This window comes from Syngnathoides biaculeatus, chromosome 16 (assembly GCF_019802595.1).
Source record: "Syngnathoides biaculeatus isolate LvHL_M chromosome 16, ASM1980259v1, whole genome shotgun sequence".
NCBI lineage: Eukaryota > Metazoa > Chordata > Actinopteri > Syngnathiformes > Syngnathidae > Syngnathoides > Syngnathoides biaculeatus.
Window position 1 is genome coordinate 23,579,299 of NC_084655.1, and position 17,995 is coordinate 23,597,293.

General features: G+C 43.9%; 1 protein-coding gene across 2 annotated transcripts in view; it reads left to right on the forward strand.

The window, feature by feature from the left end:
* The first annotated feature begins 247 nt into the window (after positions 1-247).
* Positions 248-17,995, forward strand: part of LOC133514985 (protein tweety homolog 2-like) — a 37,039-nt gene continuing 19,291 nt past the window's right edge. Inside the window, exons 1-3 of one of the 2 annotated variants that reach the window (XM_061847153.1) lie at positions 248-923; positions 6,429-6,604; positions 12,453-12,564. In XM_061847153.1, coding sequence (XP_061703137.1) covers positions 795-923; positions 6,429-6,604; positions 12,453-12,564 — 417 coding nt within the window. In that variant the 5' untranslated portion in view covers positions 248-794. The remainder of the gene's footprint in view (positions 924-6,428; positions 6,605-12,452; positions 12,565-17,995) is intronic. The other variant, XM_061847154.1, reaches the window with a different exon arrangement.

Here is a 17,995-nt window from a genome sequence, read left to right on the forward strand (position 1 = left end):
TTTTTTTCCCCAGTTTTAATCATACAATTGCAGGTAATATTTTTAGAAACTGTTTAAAATGAACTGCACAGAGTTTGACCCTGATAGGCCTCACAGTTCGCTTCAAATCCTGTGAGTGTATAGTTCTGGGAGGGACAAATTTTGGGGTGTTTTTTAATTTTTTTTTTTTGTGTGTGGAACTTGGTGGTTTTTTTTTTTTTTTTTTTTTTTTTAATGGCTCACCATCGAGCTTCTGCCTCGGCCCTGCCAGTGAGCCGAACCTAACGAAGTCTCCTCGCTCATTAGAATTCACCTCAGTGCGCCTCGTCGTCCACAAGAGGTCAGACGCAAACAGCACAAGTCATAAACTCGAGTGGGGCCGCCAATACGTCAGCTTTGACAAGCGCGGGCAGCGATCTTGACGATGACAGTCAAAGATGCTCGACAAGCGTTTAAATGCCGGCGCGGTGGCGTGCTGACAAAATCTGACCTGCTTGTGAGGCGTGAAGTGGGCCCGCCCGGCACGCCTTCCCCTTCCCCGTCCACGGCGTCACTCCAACAAGTCTCGTGCCTCGGATCCCAACACTGACCTGCTCCGTGGAAGCTGCAACATGATCCACGTTCTTCTCCCCTGATTCTTTGCGCCCACTCTCGGACTTCTTCCTCTTTTTTCTCTCTCTCTCTCTCTCTCTCTCTCTCGTTTCCTGCCTTCTTCTCTCACTTCACCCCCACTCGCAGTTGTGGATCTCTTGAGTGGGGGGGTGGGGGGGCTGGCTGGCTTGCCTGAGCACTTTCCCCCCCACGCTGGCGCAAGGATGGCCACCGCGAGGCTCGACTATGTGGCTCCGTGGTGGACTTACTGGCTGCACAATTTCCCCCACTTGGACTTGTCGCTCAAGCCCGTGGACAGCGCGTTCAGACCGGCCCAAGGCGACTACCAGCAGGTCGGTAGCAAGCTCCACGTCCCTCTCTCTACCTTCGAAGTCAGGCAAGTTTTGAAAGTAAAACTGTGGGTCGGTGGGCAAAACAGGTCATATAGGTCATTGTATGTGTGTGTGTGTGTGTGTGTTTTTTTAAAAAAAAAAAAAAAAAAACATATTCATCTGGTCAAAAGTGTGTTTTAACAAGTGTTGGCCAAGCTACTTGGAAAATCAAATGAGCTAAGCTACAATTAAACATGAGAAATGGAGCTAGCTATTGCTAACGCCCAAAACAAAACAAAACAAACAACTACATTAAAACCCTCCCAAAAAAAAAAACTACACTTCAACATCTTTTAATTGTAATGTTGGGGTGTATAAATAATCACTTGTAAAGATATTGTTGATAATCATGCTTCTTCCCACCACTTAATATTAATTAATGGCCTGGTTTTGATTTAGGCTGCGCGGTGCTGTCAACGTAACTCGGTGTTTAGTGTGTCCAAAACAAACAAACAAACGACAAAATTGTACCAAAGTTTATTTCAACCGTTTTTTTTTCTTTTTCAAGTTCATCCCATTTTAGTTTCCGTATCCGTTTCCTTGATATCTGAGTTGAAATTGTTTTGTGACTATGCTGATCATTTTCAACATTCGTCCAGGGGAGCCCCGCATACTCACGATTCAGCAATCCTTGAATTTATTTCACTCCATTTTTTTCCATCCATTTTCTTTGCTGCTTATCCTCTCGGGGTGGTCGCGGGGAGTGTTGGAGCTTAACCCAGCTGTCAGCGGGTTACACCCTGAACTGGTCGCCAGGGCACAGAGACAAACAGTCGCACTCATAATCATCACACCTTGGGGCAATTTAGAGTGTCCAATTAATGTTGCATGTTTTTTGGGGGGGATGTGGGAGGAAACCGGAGTGCCCACCCGGAGAAAACCCACGCAGGCACGGGGAGAGCATGCAAACTCCACACAGGCGGGGCTAGGGTCGAACCCAGAAAATTTTGTATTTTTTCCCCATTTTTACATTTTAAAGTTTGCTGAATTTCTTTTAATTTTCCTTTTTTTTTTTTCAGAGGGAACCAAATTAAAAAATGCATGTTTTTTTTTTCTCCCCTATTATTCAAGATTTTTTTTTTGGGGGGGGGGGGTATTTATTTATTGTTTTTCCCATTGCATTTATAATGGGTCGTGATTGTTTGTTTGCCAAACAAACAAATCAATAAATAAGATGAACGGCAGCTCCTTTCCTAAAAACTAACAAGTCGGGTCACTCGTATCTCAAGGCTGATTTGCTACGAGGGTTCAGATGACATTTAAAAGTTCTGCATTTTGGTTTTGTAGATCAATTTCAGGATTTCTTTGGTAACTCCATTGTTTATTTGTTCATTTGATTTCATTTCGGAGTAAAAATGATAGTTTGAACTGCATCAATTTGAGTTTGTCGACCAACCTTTTGTCGACTCAAACCTTTGATCGGTAGGCTGGATGTACTATATATGTTTTTGTTTTTCCTGTTCACACCTTCAACTAAAACATCAAATCAATCAAAACAAATTAATTAAAGTTTTTGGAGTGGCCATCATTCACTCGTTGAGTTTTTTAAGTTATCGAACATCAAATTAAATCACATTCTCCTTTTCGTTGTCGTAGCGAGTACAATTTTCACTGCTGATGTTTGCTGGCTGAATTGTGACGAGTCGTTTGAAAATCACTTTTATGATGTAAATATGAAACAAAATAAAGGATAAATGGTGAGTATGGTGATCAAGCTGTGGGTCAGGTGCAACAATAGGTCCTTGGTCAGCGGTTCCATGGGCTTGTCTGTCAAAAGTGCCCCCCGCCCCTCATAAAATTCAAATTTCTCCCGTTTTGTTTTTATGACCAGGAAGTGATGTGGAGCTTCAGGCTCAAGCTGTGACGTCATTTTTTTTTTTTTTTTTAGTTACTCTTACGACTCGTAGGCCGCTTTCTGATTTAAAAACAAAACAAAAGAGTTCTCTTCGAGTCGAGATGCTTGTCGGCCATCCAGCGGCGAGGGAGCAACAAGTTCCTTCTCGCCATTAGCCGAGATCTCATAAGATAAATGCTATTTTTATTAGCATCTACGGGGTGGAGTAAATCACACGATGCCATCGCTAGTTGACATCTCAGTCTCGTCGGTGCTGTCATAAACCGTTCCAAAAATGACTCCAGTTGCAACTTTATTGACGTTGAGCTAATATATTTAACGCCCATCGCCAGCGATCTGAATCACGGATCCTGTTTTTGTACGAGCAGCGTCGGTCGGTGTGTTATCAGTCATTCCAACATTTTTTTTTTTAATTAGATGCATAAGCCGAGGAGTACTGTCTGGAACTATAATTAGATAAACAAAAAAAAAGTTAATGTACCAAATCGATGCCGCATACTGATTTTAATTGGCCTTGGTAAGCGTTTGCGTGTGGGTTCATTGCTCATACTTGCCCGCGGTGATATGAGTTGTCATGAGTTGTTGTCATGTGAACCAAATTAATACTTCAAAACAAAGTAGTTGCCGTCTGATTGCTTATTTATTTGAGCCAAGTTGTCATATTAAGTGAAGTTCAAACCCTAAAATAAATAATTTAGCTTTCACTTGTTGTTTTGGCACTGCGCCAAGTCAAGTTTTTTTTGTGGGGGGGTGGAATATTTTAGAGGTGAGAGCGCTTCTCGTGTCTATTAAGTGTTGTTTGGACAAAATTTCTTCAAAAGGAGGCTGACACATGAAAAAAAAAGTCTCTATTATACTATAATTTCACAGCATTCTTGTAGTAAAAAGTATGTTCATTTTTCTCATAAAACATTGAGGTACTTAGTGAACTGTATCGACAGATTTTCACATTTTCAATTAAAAAACAAAGTCGCAGTATGTACTTTTATTCACTCCGTTTAAAGTGCAGGTGTCAAACTCAAGGCCCGGGTGCTAAATCTGGTCCGCCGCATGATTTTATGTGGCCCGCAAAGGAAAATTGAGAATCAACCACCATGATTTTTTTTAAAAAAAATCTTTATTAAAATTTCAAATAATCATATCATAAATGATAATATTGAGATATTGCAAGCAACAGCAATAGTTGCCCATAACCCTTGATTTGTAATTACAAATCTAGCTCATTCATTTCCTCTGTAAATATGATGAGGTGAAAGAATTTCATGGTTTCACATTCATAACGGCCCTCTGAGGGAAGGTGTAACGAGAGTGTGGCCCGTGACAAAAATGAGTTTGAAACCCTTGATTTAAAGCTTGTGTCTCCACAATGATTTTGGATTCATTCTCAAAGCAATCATTTGGAATGTACTTTTTATTTCATAATTATGGAATGAAAAACATGATTCTCCAAATTTCCCGCTGACTTTTTTTATCTGAAAGAAATGCAAAACATTTGGAGATACATGTATTTTTATCTGGCGGGATAAAACAAGAATGTACTATCTACAAATTGTCATTTTTCGAAAATGAAGATCTGATTTTTTTTTAAATGATGATTATTATTCCGTTGTCTTCAAAATATTTTGAAAGCAAATAATTTGGAGATACCTGGTTTATCATTTTTGTTATGAAATGGGTTTATCAGCAATTTTTTGTTTATTAAAAAAAATATTTTTTAAAAATTACAAAAAAAAATTTCAGGAAAGATGGTCTTCACCGTAGACAATTTTTATAAAAACTTTACACGTGATGCACAACACTGTGAAATTCTGTGTTGTTTGTGGAACGTATTGCATCATAATCATTGTTCTACACAGTAACAATATTTTTTTTATACGTCCATGTAATGCATTACGTCTGTTGTTTACAGGCAGCACAGTGGAATAGTAATTAGTTAACGGTTTAAGGGTCGATTGGGTTCCTCCCACATTCCAAAAACTAATTTTAGGTTTATTAAAGCCTCTCAATTGCCCCGAGGTGCAAGTGTTTGGTTGTCCATATGTCCCCCCACCCCGCGACTCCAGTCCTCACTGTATCCGCTCGTCGAGTCCCGAGGAAATGTTTGTCCGTTTGGAGCCTCTCGAGCCTTCTCTTCTCCGTTCATTTGTTTGGTCTCCACCCCCGCGGGCTTTAAACACTGCACACACTCTGCAATCACAAGACCGAATGAAAGCCCACGCGTCACATGACGCCGGCCTCCCACAGTCCGGCTCCTGCCGGCCTCCTCTCTCGACAACCCGTACCTCCTCGACCCGGCACCAACATAACAGAACAAAGACTTGCTGAGTGGTGTTGACCAGCGACTGCCGTTTTTAGACCTTTGCTGATGTTTGTAAACAATGGGCGCCAAGTGTACTTCCGGGTGGTAGAGAAGTGCTTGACCGTCACGGACCGAAACTGAGAACAATAACAAGAATTTGTTGTTTGGGTTTGGGCTGCCAGGTGTGTGACTAAGTCGGAAAAGGGTGGCGTGCCCTCTCCGGCCCCAAGTGCAGGAGTTCAAGTATCTTGGGGTCTTGTCCACGAGTGAGGGAAGAATGGAGCGGGAAATCGACTGACGGATCGGTGCAGCGCCTGCAGTGATGCGGACTTTGTATCGGTCGGTTGTGGTAAAGAGGGAGCTAAGTCGAAAAGCAAAGCTCTCAATTCGCCAGTCGATCTACGGTCCTACCCTCACCCATGGGCACGAGCTGTGGGTCGTGACCGAAAGAACAAGATCCCGGATACAATCCGCCGAAATGAGTTTCCTCCGCAGGGTGTCCGGGCTCTCCCTTAGAGAACGGGTGAGAAGCTCGGTCATCCGGGAGAGGCTCAGTGTCACATTTAGAGGGGTCAGATGAGGTGGCTGGGGCATCTGATCCGGATGATCCCTGGTGAGGTGTTCCGGGCATGTCCCACCGGAAAGAGGCTCCAGAGACGACCCAGGACACGCTGGAGAGGCTTTGTCTCTCGGCTGGCTTCGGAGCGCCTCGAGATCCCTCCGAAAGAGCTGGAAGAAGTGGCTGGGGGAAGGGAAGTCTGGGTATCCCTGCTGAAGCTACTTCCCCCGCGACCCAACCCGGAAAAGCGGTAGAAAATGGATGGATGGATGGATGGATGGATGGATAGTTAGTGACTATTCACTGCACACTGAGCCATTGAGTACCTTACCGCACAACTGCCTCCACAAACCATATTCTGCACTGCATTTTAAAAAAGTATGAAAACCACAAAACGTGACACAATTGTCAAAGAAGAGGTGAATATCCACAAAGAGGATTTTGTTAAGAATGAATGTTTTGAGAAACTGTTGGGAAAAGATCCTGTCTTGGTCATGACCCTGTTCGTCGACTGTACCAGTGCATCGCAGCAACACAGACTCTTTATGCTTTATTTTCTAGCCACAGGTACATATGAAAATGACACATTAGAATATGAATTTGTTTCCTGGTGGAGTCATTTTAGATCGCTTTGTCTCTTGCCACCCGCAACCTCGTCTGACATCCAAGCGAGAAAGCCGCTGGTGTGGTCAATTCTCATGCCTCTTAAGATAACGATTTTAAAGCTGAACGTTTCTTCTGTCCTTCGGTCAGTCTGTGGTGGTCCTGGCCTGCGTCGGAGCGGCGGGCCTCGGTCTGAGCCTGCTGGTTTTGCTGGTTTTCTTTCTGTGCCTGTGCTGCTGCCGAAGGGACGTGGACGAAGACTCCAAAAGGCCCGAGAGGAGCTGCTGTGTGACGTGGTCAGCTGTCGTCGCCGGCCTCATCATATGGTCAGTCAGATACTTCAAACATATGCACACACGCACGTTCTGTCGCCGTAAGTACGTGGCCTGTTGGACAAAAACAAACAAACAAAAACAATGGCAAAGGTATTAACGTGTATCATACTACAACCGCTACTACTCCACGTCGATGTTTAACGCGGGAAGTCGACTCACTGGCAATGATGCGTTCATCTCGTCAGAGGACTTTCGACTGGCCCGTCTGTTGACGTCTCCAGATTATAAAGTCCTGTGGAGCGTCAAAAAATCCAGCCAACAGGGCGCCACAGTCTCCATACGTCCGTGTGGGTCCGGTGCTTCGAAAAGAAGCTGGTTAGCGTCGCAAGCTATTCCGATTGGCGCTAGTTTTAAAAGATTCATAGGACTGGTGGCCAGGAACCAGGGTGTGCTTGGTCACTGGGTGACGATAACTGTGTTCATATTACGACTTGCATCAACCAACAGCGCCACATTTTTGTTTCTTTTTGGCAGTGTCTCGGAAGACTTTTCACAGTACTCCGTACAAAGGAAAACAAATTTTTGCTCTCCCGTCTTACGGTACAAGTGGGACCAGCCGACTTCTTGAGGAGGAAAAACCTGAATAGCGCTCGCGCTAATTAGAACTACTACATTCAGCATCATGTTGAGTTGTAGTTCTAAACATCAGTTTTTATTTGTTCCTATGTTGGCCTGTTGAAATGCGGTAAGACTTGACGTTAAACTGCTCTGCGGCGTATCAGTCACTGTGATTTGACAGGCGCGTATGCGCCCGCGCACCATTGGACTCGCAAATACACACAGTCGAGCACGAAAAATCACGCGCGTCAAATTTGTAGAAATACATAGATGTTGAAGGACGTCGCTTTTTTTTGAGTAGTCTTGAACAAAGTTGCCTCTAAGCTGCGCCACTGCGCAATTGCGCACTTGTCGCACACTCAGCGGACATGAAAACCGGTCCAATGCAGTGAACCAGAGTCTGTCATTTTATTTTATTTTTTTTTTTCAAACATGGAAGGACACAGTCTCTGCCGGTCAGCTTACTTCTACTTCCTAGTTTACCTGACACCGCCCCCCCCCCCCACTCTACTCTTAAAGGGGTACATTCATAATTACAAACAACACACACCGACAACCTTATATCTGCGGGCATGACTGACCACACGTGTACATTTTTCAAATGTGAGTGACTGGCATATACAAAAAGTTGCTGAGGGCTGTGCGTTGTTGAAAAGACATCCTTATTTGTGCAACTCCTAATAGCAACCATATTTTTAGAACAGATACGCATAGCGTACATACAGCTAAAGTCGTGTGCTTGAGTTAAGAAAGCTCCCCTCCAATCCTGTGGGTGGCAGTAATGCATAAAACAATGTAGTTAATTGTCAAGAAAAAATGTTTTTTAAGCAGATGTGGTCTTTTTTTAATGCACATTTCATTTAGGAACAATATTTTAGTGTGTAAGGGGGAAAAGGTCCTATTTGGTTATCAAGGATAACTCAAGCAAAATGCTTGATAGCTGAGGAAAATATTGCGTGTCATGTCCTTTTATTTTATTTTTTTTAATAAATCGATCTTCACACAAATATTTGTCCATTTAAAATAAGAAACTTTCAGATTTTCAAGGATATACAGGGTGCATCGTCAATATCAAAGCCAGAATGTTATTGATTTTTCCAAAAAGTTTTGTCGTAAGAAGTTGAACGTAGCTCAGGTACATTTTTTATCTTTTTAGTACCCACCTACTAAAAAGATAAAAATGAAAAACTACACAGAGACTTTGTGCGACCCCATCTTCGCATTTCTATGACTCATTTGTCTCCGTCCAACCAAAAACCCTTTTAATTTTCCACACATTGTACTTTTGAGGTACGTACAGCATCTGCAGTCGCTGTGACGGGTTGATCGACAGTCGATCGCTTTTGGTGAGAGTGACGGTTTCAGTCAATCGCTCGCTTTTCTTGAAAGTTGCGCCATTCTTTCTGTTTTCATTGTCTTATTCCCAGATCCTCCGCTTGAATACCGTCTACCGTGAGCTGCACACCCCAACTTGTGACGGTAATACGTTTAGTTCGCCGATTTTACACACACGAGACCTGTGGTGATGCTGAATCGAGTGAGCGTGACGCCGTTTAGTCCAGCCTTTGTTTTGTCCTTCCCGCTCGGCCCTCGCGTTTCTGCGAAGCGTTTTAATCTTCGATAATTCGATCGCGTTCCCCAGAAGCGCTGCGTAGGACATCCAGTTAAATCGTGTCATGGCAAATGAGTATTTTGGAAGTGAGAGAACTTTGCTGGCGGTACACCCCGATTCTTGGAATTAAAATCTTTATGAAAGCGCTTTCGTGACGCTTCGGACTTTGTTGCCGCTTTAATGTTCCCCCTTTTTTAATTAAATTTTGAGATTTGATTGGTCCTAATTGAAAGTCTGCGTCTTTCATATTTTTCATGCTTCCTTCGCCACACAGGAACAAAGGAGGGTTGTACTGAAACACAAGAGATGTGTTATATTAAATATGAGCATGAGGCTTTGGCATAATCTGGTCTAGTTGAATAAAACTTTTTCTAATGAAAAATGTCTACTTGGTGCTTATAGAAATGAAGCTAGCTGTGCAAAAGTGTGGGGGCGTGGAAATAATCACGTGGGTGCTAAACCCTTACACTGGGAACCCTATGAAATTACATAATTTTAATCCACTGTTATGCTAGTTAACTCATCACTTTACATTAAAAAAAAAAAAAATCCAAAATACGTTACAATACGCAAATTGTGCAATCCAGAAGACGGGCAAATCGGAAATTGAGCAGTGACCACTGAACGCGTGGTTCGATGTACCGTAATTCCCGGCCTACAGAGTGCACCTGGTTATAAGCCTCACCCAGTACATTTGGAAAGGAAATACCATTTGGTACATACGTAGGCCGCACCTCTGTAAAAGCCGCAAATGCCCACATTGAAACACGAGATATTTACAAAGAACGACGGTACACGGAAAGAGTTTTCAAAGTTTTAATACCTTAGCTTAGCTTAACCTAGCAACAACATGGTAGCACAAACAGGGCTGGTTAAAAAAAAAAAAAAAAAACAGCCGCGGCAGCTACATAGTCGCAACACGGTAGCACAGCGCTAACGCTAGCGCAGCAAAATCACTTCCTCAGCGCATATATTCCACCGGTCTCACTCTTAGCTTTTCCGCTCGAGTGCCCCCTTGTGGCCGTTAGAAAAAAAATGCACAAATTAGCCACATGACTGCGTAAGCGGGGTTGAAAGCGTGTAAAAAAAAAAAAAAGTCGTCCGGAAATGACGGTAAATTGCTGTCCAGATACTGTACAGTATATGATGTTCTTGATTATAGTTGTTTGTTCATTAGTCACATTGGAGCAGAGATGATTCTGTCTCAACTAGTTTGTTGTCTGCAGAGCCAAAGCACACCTCCTACAGACTGCATTATGGCTTAGAAGTAGTTGTTCAACTAGAATAATTGCTGCCTCTGTATTAATCGACACTCTTTTTTTTTTTTTTTAATTCATTCATTGTTCAACTTGTTCCGATAAATAAAGGTACAATTAATACAAATTTAGCATATGGCAGTTGCCAGACATGTTTATTTGGTTTGACCGGAGTGCTTTGAACTTCCTGAATGGATCCTAGAAGCGCCCACGTCCGCATTATTAGTATTTATTACATTCATCTCGCAGGGTTCTCCTCCCCCACAAGCATCAGTTACGCCTGCCTCATGATATCCCGTCTCAATAGGCCGTTATTACCGTGTCATTACCGTGTCTAAATTGCCTCTGATGTGCCTCCAAATTGGCCCGAGAATCAATAAAGGCCACGTCGCCGTCTGTGTTATGGCACATGACCCGGAACATAAATATCTTGACGAGCGTGACGCAAGTTGAATTGCACAACAGCAGGTCCGCAGGCTTTTCGTTGGAATTGTGGTCCCCGGCTGTTTTGCCGCGCCGCCATTTTTACCACAGCGCTGAGTGCGAAGCAGATGGGACAAGTTGAAAGGCGTCGGCCATGTTCGCCGTGTTTCCAAGGTTACGGCAATGTGGCATGCCATCATTCGTTTTGGCACACCCGCACACTTGCTTTCAACCCAAATCCGAGCTTATAATTGATTTCTGATGCTTCGATGTCCCTACGTTAAACTACGATAAACGTTATCTTACTCCGAGTGTGTCGGTTTGTCTCAGGATATTTGTCTGTCCAACAATAACTTTGCGCATTATGGAACGACATCTGAAGCGAGATGACAAAAGTGAGTCAGTGAAGTGTTTGAAATCGGACGCAAAATTTGTTTATTTTAGGGAGCATGGACGCAAAGTTGCTACGTGCCAATTTTTTTTTTTTTTTTTTTTTTTGCTTTATAGCTAATTTCCAACCACACTTTCCGGGGGAAGGTAAGAACGAAAAGTTGTCAAATGTAACTTTTTTCATTTTTATAGACAGAAATGTCATTTAGATCGCATTGTTCCGCTCCGTCGCCTGTGGCGTCGATTCGAAGGTTTACCAAATATGATTCCTCGCCCTACGTTGACGTAAACAATATTATTCAGCATAAGTTTGCCTTACTGGTTTTGAACGGTGACCAATGACCAAGCCGTCTGATATAAAGAACTTCTGCAGAATTTCAACTTGTCAAGTCTGACATTATCAGCACTCCGTTTGTGACGGGTCCCCCTTTGCCGTGCTTTAATCTTCCTATTTCGAGCAGGCCTAAATCCGACCTGCGGCTCTGGCGCGTTTTCAGATAAGTGACGCATCTCTGCAAATGTCCCGATTGAAGTCCTCGCGCGTCAATGGCGATACCTTGGCAAAATGGAAAGCTCTCTCGCGAGTCAGACCTTAACGTGACTGGTAACATCAGTGGAGCGGACTTAGGAGCCAAGATTGGAATCCCGACCAGGGTCGGGTTGGGTCGCCAGCGACAATAAGATTAGCGGACTGTGACGCAGGAGTGAGAAAATCCCGCTGATGGCTTTCCAGACGCCGTTTGATTGGCTGGCCGTCGGTTGGCAATGGCGAGGTGGTTTTGCGGAGAAGGACGTTGTAACATTTGAACCTTATTCAAATAGTGGCCATTCCTCTATAGCAGCGGTGCTCAATCCGTCGACTGGTGTTTTATAATGACAGCGTCCACCACCGCTGCTTTAGTTAGCAACGCAGTCCGGGCAACGTAGAGCAAAGACCAGCTCGACATGCTGCTTATGTTGACTTTCGATATGAATGGAGGAACTTGAAAAAAGAAATGCTGTTGTTTTAAGAATCGATGACTGTCGGAGTACGTGAATAATCGAAGAAAAAGTGCTTAAACTGGACGAGATTTTCTCTTTTCCGAATGGGAAAGGTCTGGTCCGACGCCAAAGTAGAAAGTGCAGGATGAGATGGTGTGTCATTTGAAAATTCCACCTTGGCACAGCCTGATCCAGGATGAAAGCACAGAAAAATACAGTGCACAAAAAAGCTAATTCTGTCTTTTAAATGTAGGACGCGACATAACATTAACTTTAAAACGGTCGGGGAGCATCATCAAACTCCCCAAACCCCCGTCGTCAGTAGCTTTTGTTGAGGCCGGCTGCTTGAAAAGTAGATCTTGGGGTAAAAAATGTCTGGGCACCCGTGCTCTACAGGATTGCCCACCCGTACTGGTAATTTTCATCGAAAAGAGTTCACCAAGGAGACCTGTTGAACGCGATCGCAAACCAAATCAGCAGCACATCCTAACAATTTCAAGCAAGAAGGTGATTAAGCCTCGGCGTACTCGTGTCGTTAAACCTCCTCTGACCACAGCCCGACGCCGTGCACACTTGCCAGTTTTTTTTTTTGCTGACATAACCTTCATCTTATTCACAGTTCTGCGGTGGGAGTGGGTTTCTATGGGAACAGCGAGACCAATGACGGCGTGTACCAGTTAACCTACTCCGTCTACAACGCCAATCGTACTTTGGGCCGCATAAACAGCCTGGTAAGTCCCGCCGTCATCCGCTTGTATACTTGTGTCATCTTCAATTGCTTAATTAATCTTCTTCACCTTTTTGGGTGCCTCAAAAATGTCCAACAACTCATCAAGTTTTTGAAGTTCACTCAGTAAACTGTCAAATTTGGAAAAACGTATCCCCTGAAACCACTTTTGGTCATTCCACATGACATTGGGGTCAACGTGTCGTTCGTGTCAGTGCGTCAACAAGGACCTCGGCGCCAAAAAAAATTTGAACCCCCAAATGCTCGTTTTTCCTTGTAGCGTCACCCTCGGAGGGGGAAAAAAAAGTCTCCGTTGTAAAAAATGTTTATAGTCGGTACTAACATCAGCTTATGTCAGTGGTCATTGTCGCAGTTTCTCACCCAGTGTGGCCGTCGGATCTAATCAGGCAACGAATGTGTCTGAAGTAGTTGTAAGAATAAAAAAATAACTCATCATATTTGTATATTCAAGTCTTCTAACGAGGCTTTTTAGTGGCCGCGCCGCACAATCCGCTCATTTCTGAGCTCTGTGCCACCCTCGTCCGAAAACACCGAATCGCAGATGCGGAGGCGCCTCCCCGCGGGAGGTCCCGATCCGCTTTTTGCCTAATAGGGATCGTCTCTGCGTGTGCTTCGGCCCTGACCCGCATTCGCCAAACTTATTCGGGAGGCTCAGCGGGGAGGAAGGAGGCGCTTTAATGGATGCTAAGCCGCTCCTTTGTGCTGTTTGATGGTGTTTGTGTGTCCGTATACGACACTCGCCGATGATTTGAGGTCATGATCGGTAAAAGAATGCCAATACGCCGATGCCACTGGGCCGTGAGCAACGTAATATTTGCAATTCGTTTTCATCAGCAATCATCCCAATTGATGACTTCAATCTAAAAAAAATAAAAAATAAAAAAATGCACTGTAGTCAAGAGATGTTAAAATACGGTATTGTGAGAATAAAGTTCAGTTCCTGTAGCATCAAAAATGGAAAAAAAAACAAAATATTACACTACAACTTACTGTAAATGCATAACTTTGAGAATATATATATTTAACGAGTCACCCCCACCGAAGACATTTGAAACAGTTGATTGTTTTGCGTTGTTCCATTAACGCTACCTCGAGTTGCAAGTTACATTTTTTTGTAGATGTTACTTTCTGCACAAATATGAAAACAATTTGTCTGTTTTTTCACCCTCATTATTGCTTGTTTTAAGTTATCCTGCACTTTGTGAATGGAAAAAAAGGTTTACAAGGCTGGGGGGGGTGAGTCGCTACAGATGCGGCAATGCACTGCCAGCCTAGCATACGCTACTACTAAAGCATACATTTTAAGCAAAAAAATACATTTATTTCTTCAATGATTTAATTATATAAAGGATTTAAATTATAGATGTATTTCTAGTATGCAGTTCATTATCAGGAAAATCTAAAAAAAAAAAAAAAAAAAACACTTTAAAAAATAGTTTTTTGGCTTGGAACGCATTATTTCATTTTCCATTAATTGTAATGGGAAAACACGCTTCGGATTTCGAACCTTTCACTTTCCATTTGGCCTTCTAGAAGGGATTGTGGTCAAGAACCGAAGCACCACTCTGTCTGTGTGTATGTATGTATGTATGTATATATATATATATATATACACTGTATGTATATATTTTAACAAGAAATAGGCTGTAAATTCAGCATTATAATGGAAACCTCTTTTCCTGTATTGTATAAGAACCGTCTCGATTTCAGTGGCATGACACAAGGTGGTCACAGTGACTGAAATGAAAGATTTGAGGGGTCCGGGACCACAGATAATTCTCTATTTGGTATTCTTCAACTTTGTTGTTGTTTCGTGGTCTCAAGCAAGAAGCCCTCCGATTACGATGGATTATCTGCACCAGGGGTGTCAAACTCATTTTTCTCGTGGGCCACATTTCCCTCAGAGGGCCGTGGAACAAAAACATTCAATCATCAATTCATGAAGCGGTTTTGGAATCATAAATCGAGGGTAATGTGTTTTTCAACTATTCATGTTTGGTCACGCAAAAATGATTGTAATACTTGAACTTTATCATTTATGATGTGTGAATATTTGAAATTTAGGTACAGATTTTTTTACAAGAATCATGGAAATTGACACTCTAGATTTGGCTTTGCGGGCCGCATAAAATCATGTGGCGGGCCAGATCTGGCCCCCGGACCTCGAGTTTCGACACCTGTGATCTGCACAAAGACGTTCGAGGCAGGTGAAGTGAAACACTTATCAAACGTTGTCTACGTTAATTGTTGCAACGACACCAAAAAAAATCTTGAATCATATTTTCTAACACGGCTGAAGTACAATAAAATGGCTGGCAGCGAAGTGGCGTCAAACTTGCGGTTCCCCGTCAGCTGGCTGCCGTGAACAAAAGCGAAGCCAGTGGGGGAAAAAACTGTTTTTAACTGGACTTGAGTGGCGCTACGTAGTTCTTTGTACGCAGTTCGTAAGCTCCACACATCAACGGAAGAAAGTCTTTGGAGTGGGAGGTCGATTGCGTCTTTCGTTTATCTTGTCCCATTTCGGCCTTTGCCTCCTTTCTGTGCAAAAACTATTCCAAAAAGTACCCCCGACCCGACCCCACCCCCCACACACACCCGCCTTGCGCGCTCACCGCCAGGCAAAATAGGCCCACCAGCGATGTAATCTCTCGCGAAGCGCGTGCGATGTCGGTGATTTACGCCGTTTGGCTCCGGCTGATCGCTCATCTCGACCTGAAATATGCACTCTCACACTCGGCGAGTTATCCTCGTGTGTCGCAGAGAAAGCCGATGACATTCCCAGGACTTTTTTTCTGCGCGTGTGCGCTGCTTATTTTGCTGTGGAAGGAGCCTTTCGATTGCTCTTTGCGTCTGTCTTGCGGCCAGCACTTAAGCGGAAAACGTATTTGAATGTTGGCTTTCAATTTGCAACTGCAGTTCTTCCTCTTTGAAAGCGAACGCTGCGTGTGGGGTTTCTCGGATTCAAACCGTGTTTACGACTTTGCGCCACGCGTCGCCCGTGCAATTCAAGCGCTGTCAACTGCGTTTACGGTTTTAATGGCACAATAGCCGCCGAAGCGCTACTCGGACCGCACTTAAACGGGACTAAATGGGATATCTATTATATAAGTCATAGAATTAGGGCGGCATTGGAAAGCATTGGCCTCACAGTTCTCAGGTCCCGGGTTCAATCCCGGCCCCGCCTTGCATGTTCTCCCTGTGCCCGCGCGGCTTTTCTCCGGGCACTCCGGTTTCCTCCCACATCCCAAAAACATGCAACACTCATTGGACACTCTAAATTGCCCGTAGGTGGGATTGTGAGTGCGGCTGTTTGTCTCGATTGTTTGCCCTGCGATTGCCTGGCGACCAGTCCAGGGTGTACCCCGCCTCTAGCCCGTTGACAGTTGGGATAGGCTCCAGCACTTGTGAGGATAAGCGGCTAAGAAAATGGATGGAAGTCATATAATTACAAACACGAGGGCGGCACGGTGGATCAATTGGCAAAGCGTTGGCCTCACAGTTCTGAGGTCCCGGTTCAATCCCGGCCCCGTCTGTGTGGAGTTTGCATGTTCTCCCCGTGCCTGTGTGGGTTTCATCCGGGTGGGCACTCCGGTTTCCTCCCACAAACCCAAAAACATGCAACACTCATTGGACACTCTAAATTGCCCGTAGGTGGGATTGTGAGTGCGGCTGTTTGTCTTCATTGTTTGCACTGCGATTGCCAGGCGACCAGTCCAGGGTGTATCCGTTGACGGTTGGGATAGGCTCCAGCAATCTCGCGACCCTTGTGAGGATAAGCGGTTGAGAAAATGGATGGAAGTCATAGAATTCCAAAAACACAATTGTACGAGAATAAAACCAAAAAAATTTAATGTACAGTAATAATTACAATATTCTTTCCTTTTGTAGAATTGCATAATTTGTACATATGAATCATACAACATAGAACTATGAAAATAATACAAAGGCTAAAATGTTTCCAAGCATGAAGTAAACTTTAAGAGTGAATAATTTTATCAGAGTATTGTTGGAAATATGAGATGAAAGTTGCAAGATGCAAATAGATTTGAGAAGCTTCCTTGTAAAGCTTGTAAGTTGAGGTGTATCTGTATTGTCGTAAAAATATGATATTGTTGCCAGCGCAACTTTGAGTTTGTTACTTTTCACGCAGCGACGACTTCCTTCCCCGTTCCCAGTTCCTCGATCTCGGCTCGAGTCGAGACGCCTCCGTAATCTGCCGTCGAGGAAGGCGGGACACTTGCGATGAAGGGAACGCCGAGGGAGTTCGCGTGCCGATACGATTGGGGGACGCTCGGGTGGCCGACGCGGGTGGCTCGTGGTGGGGGTCTCGCGCGTTTGATGCCGCGAGGGCTCTGGAGCACTTTGCCGGCACCCGCACGTTCTCGCATCCCTCGGGAGGACTGATGGAGTGGATGGAGGATCCTCCTTTTTTTTTTAGACTGTGCGCTCTCTCCAGCTAGAACGTAATCAGCTGTTGAGGAGAGTTTTTATCTTCTTGGCTGTGCGTAGTTTGTTTTTTTTTTTTCTTTTCTTTTTGTTTAAACGGCGCGGGAGCGAACAGCGGCGCACAGTGCGCTCGAGCGTGTTTTCCAAGGGTCTCTGGTGTGAGGGCACGAGAGATAAAGACGTCGAGGAGTCTTGTAGATGAGGGAAAAACAACATCTGTTCAGATTTACTGGCGCTTTCTACGAAAACGCAATACGACAAAGCTGCGCGTGTGTGCGTACACCAGTAATCTTCGAGCTCTACTGATACGGGATTTTTGGATTTTATTTGGCTTAAAAGTGATCTTTGTAGACTCTACCCACATCATTTGGTCCACTTGTAGAATTTAATGAGGATACGTGCAAAACCACGATTCAAAAATCTAGCAGTTTTCAAAGATTAGAATGCTTAATTTTGTTACATAATAACATTTTTTGTTTTTTTTATATTCAGGCGACATGACGATGAAGAAATGCTCTGACTATAATGTGTGGTGTACACCACATATGACAATTATCTCCACTGGCAATCAAAGTCTGGTGTAGTAACAAGACTGACCTGTGAGAGGCGGCGCACCCGCACGTGAAAAATCTTCATTTTTCGTTACGTTTCACGTCGAAATCTGCGAGTTTGCGGCTCGGCGGACCGCACAATTGAGGATTTCCGATCGCGAGCAGGTTAACCATTTACGAATGTCTGCGTCAACAGTTTTCCAAGGAGAACGTGGAGGGAAAATCTCCTAAGATACAAGATAATCTTACAAAGAGCGAAAGAGAGCATTATTAAATTTGGAAAAATCTCATTTTCGTCTGCTGCTGTTGCGTAGCTGTCGAAGGCGCGTGCGGTATCGGGCCTCTCCCAGTATTCACGTCTGTTTCCCCGCGACTTTTGTTTATCTGCATTAAACACAAAGAAGCACAGCGCACTCC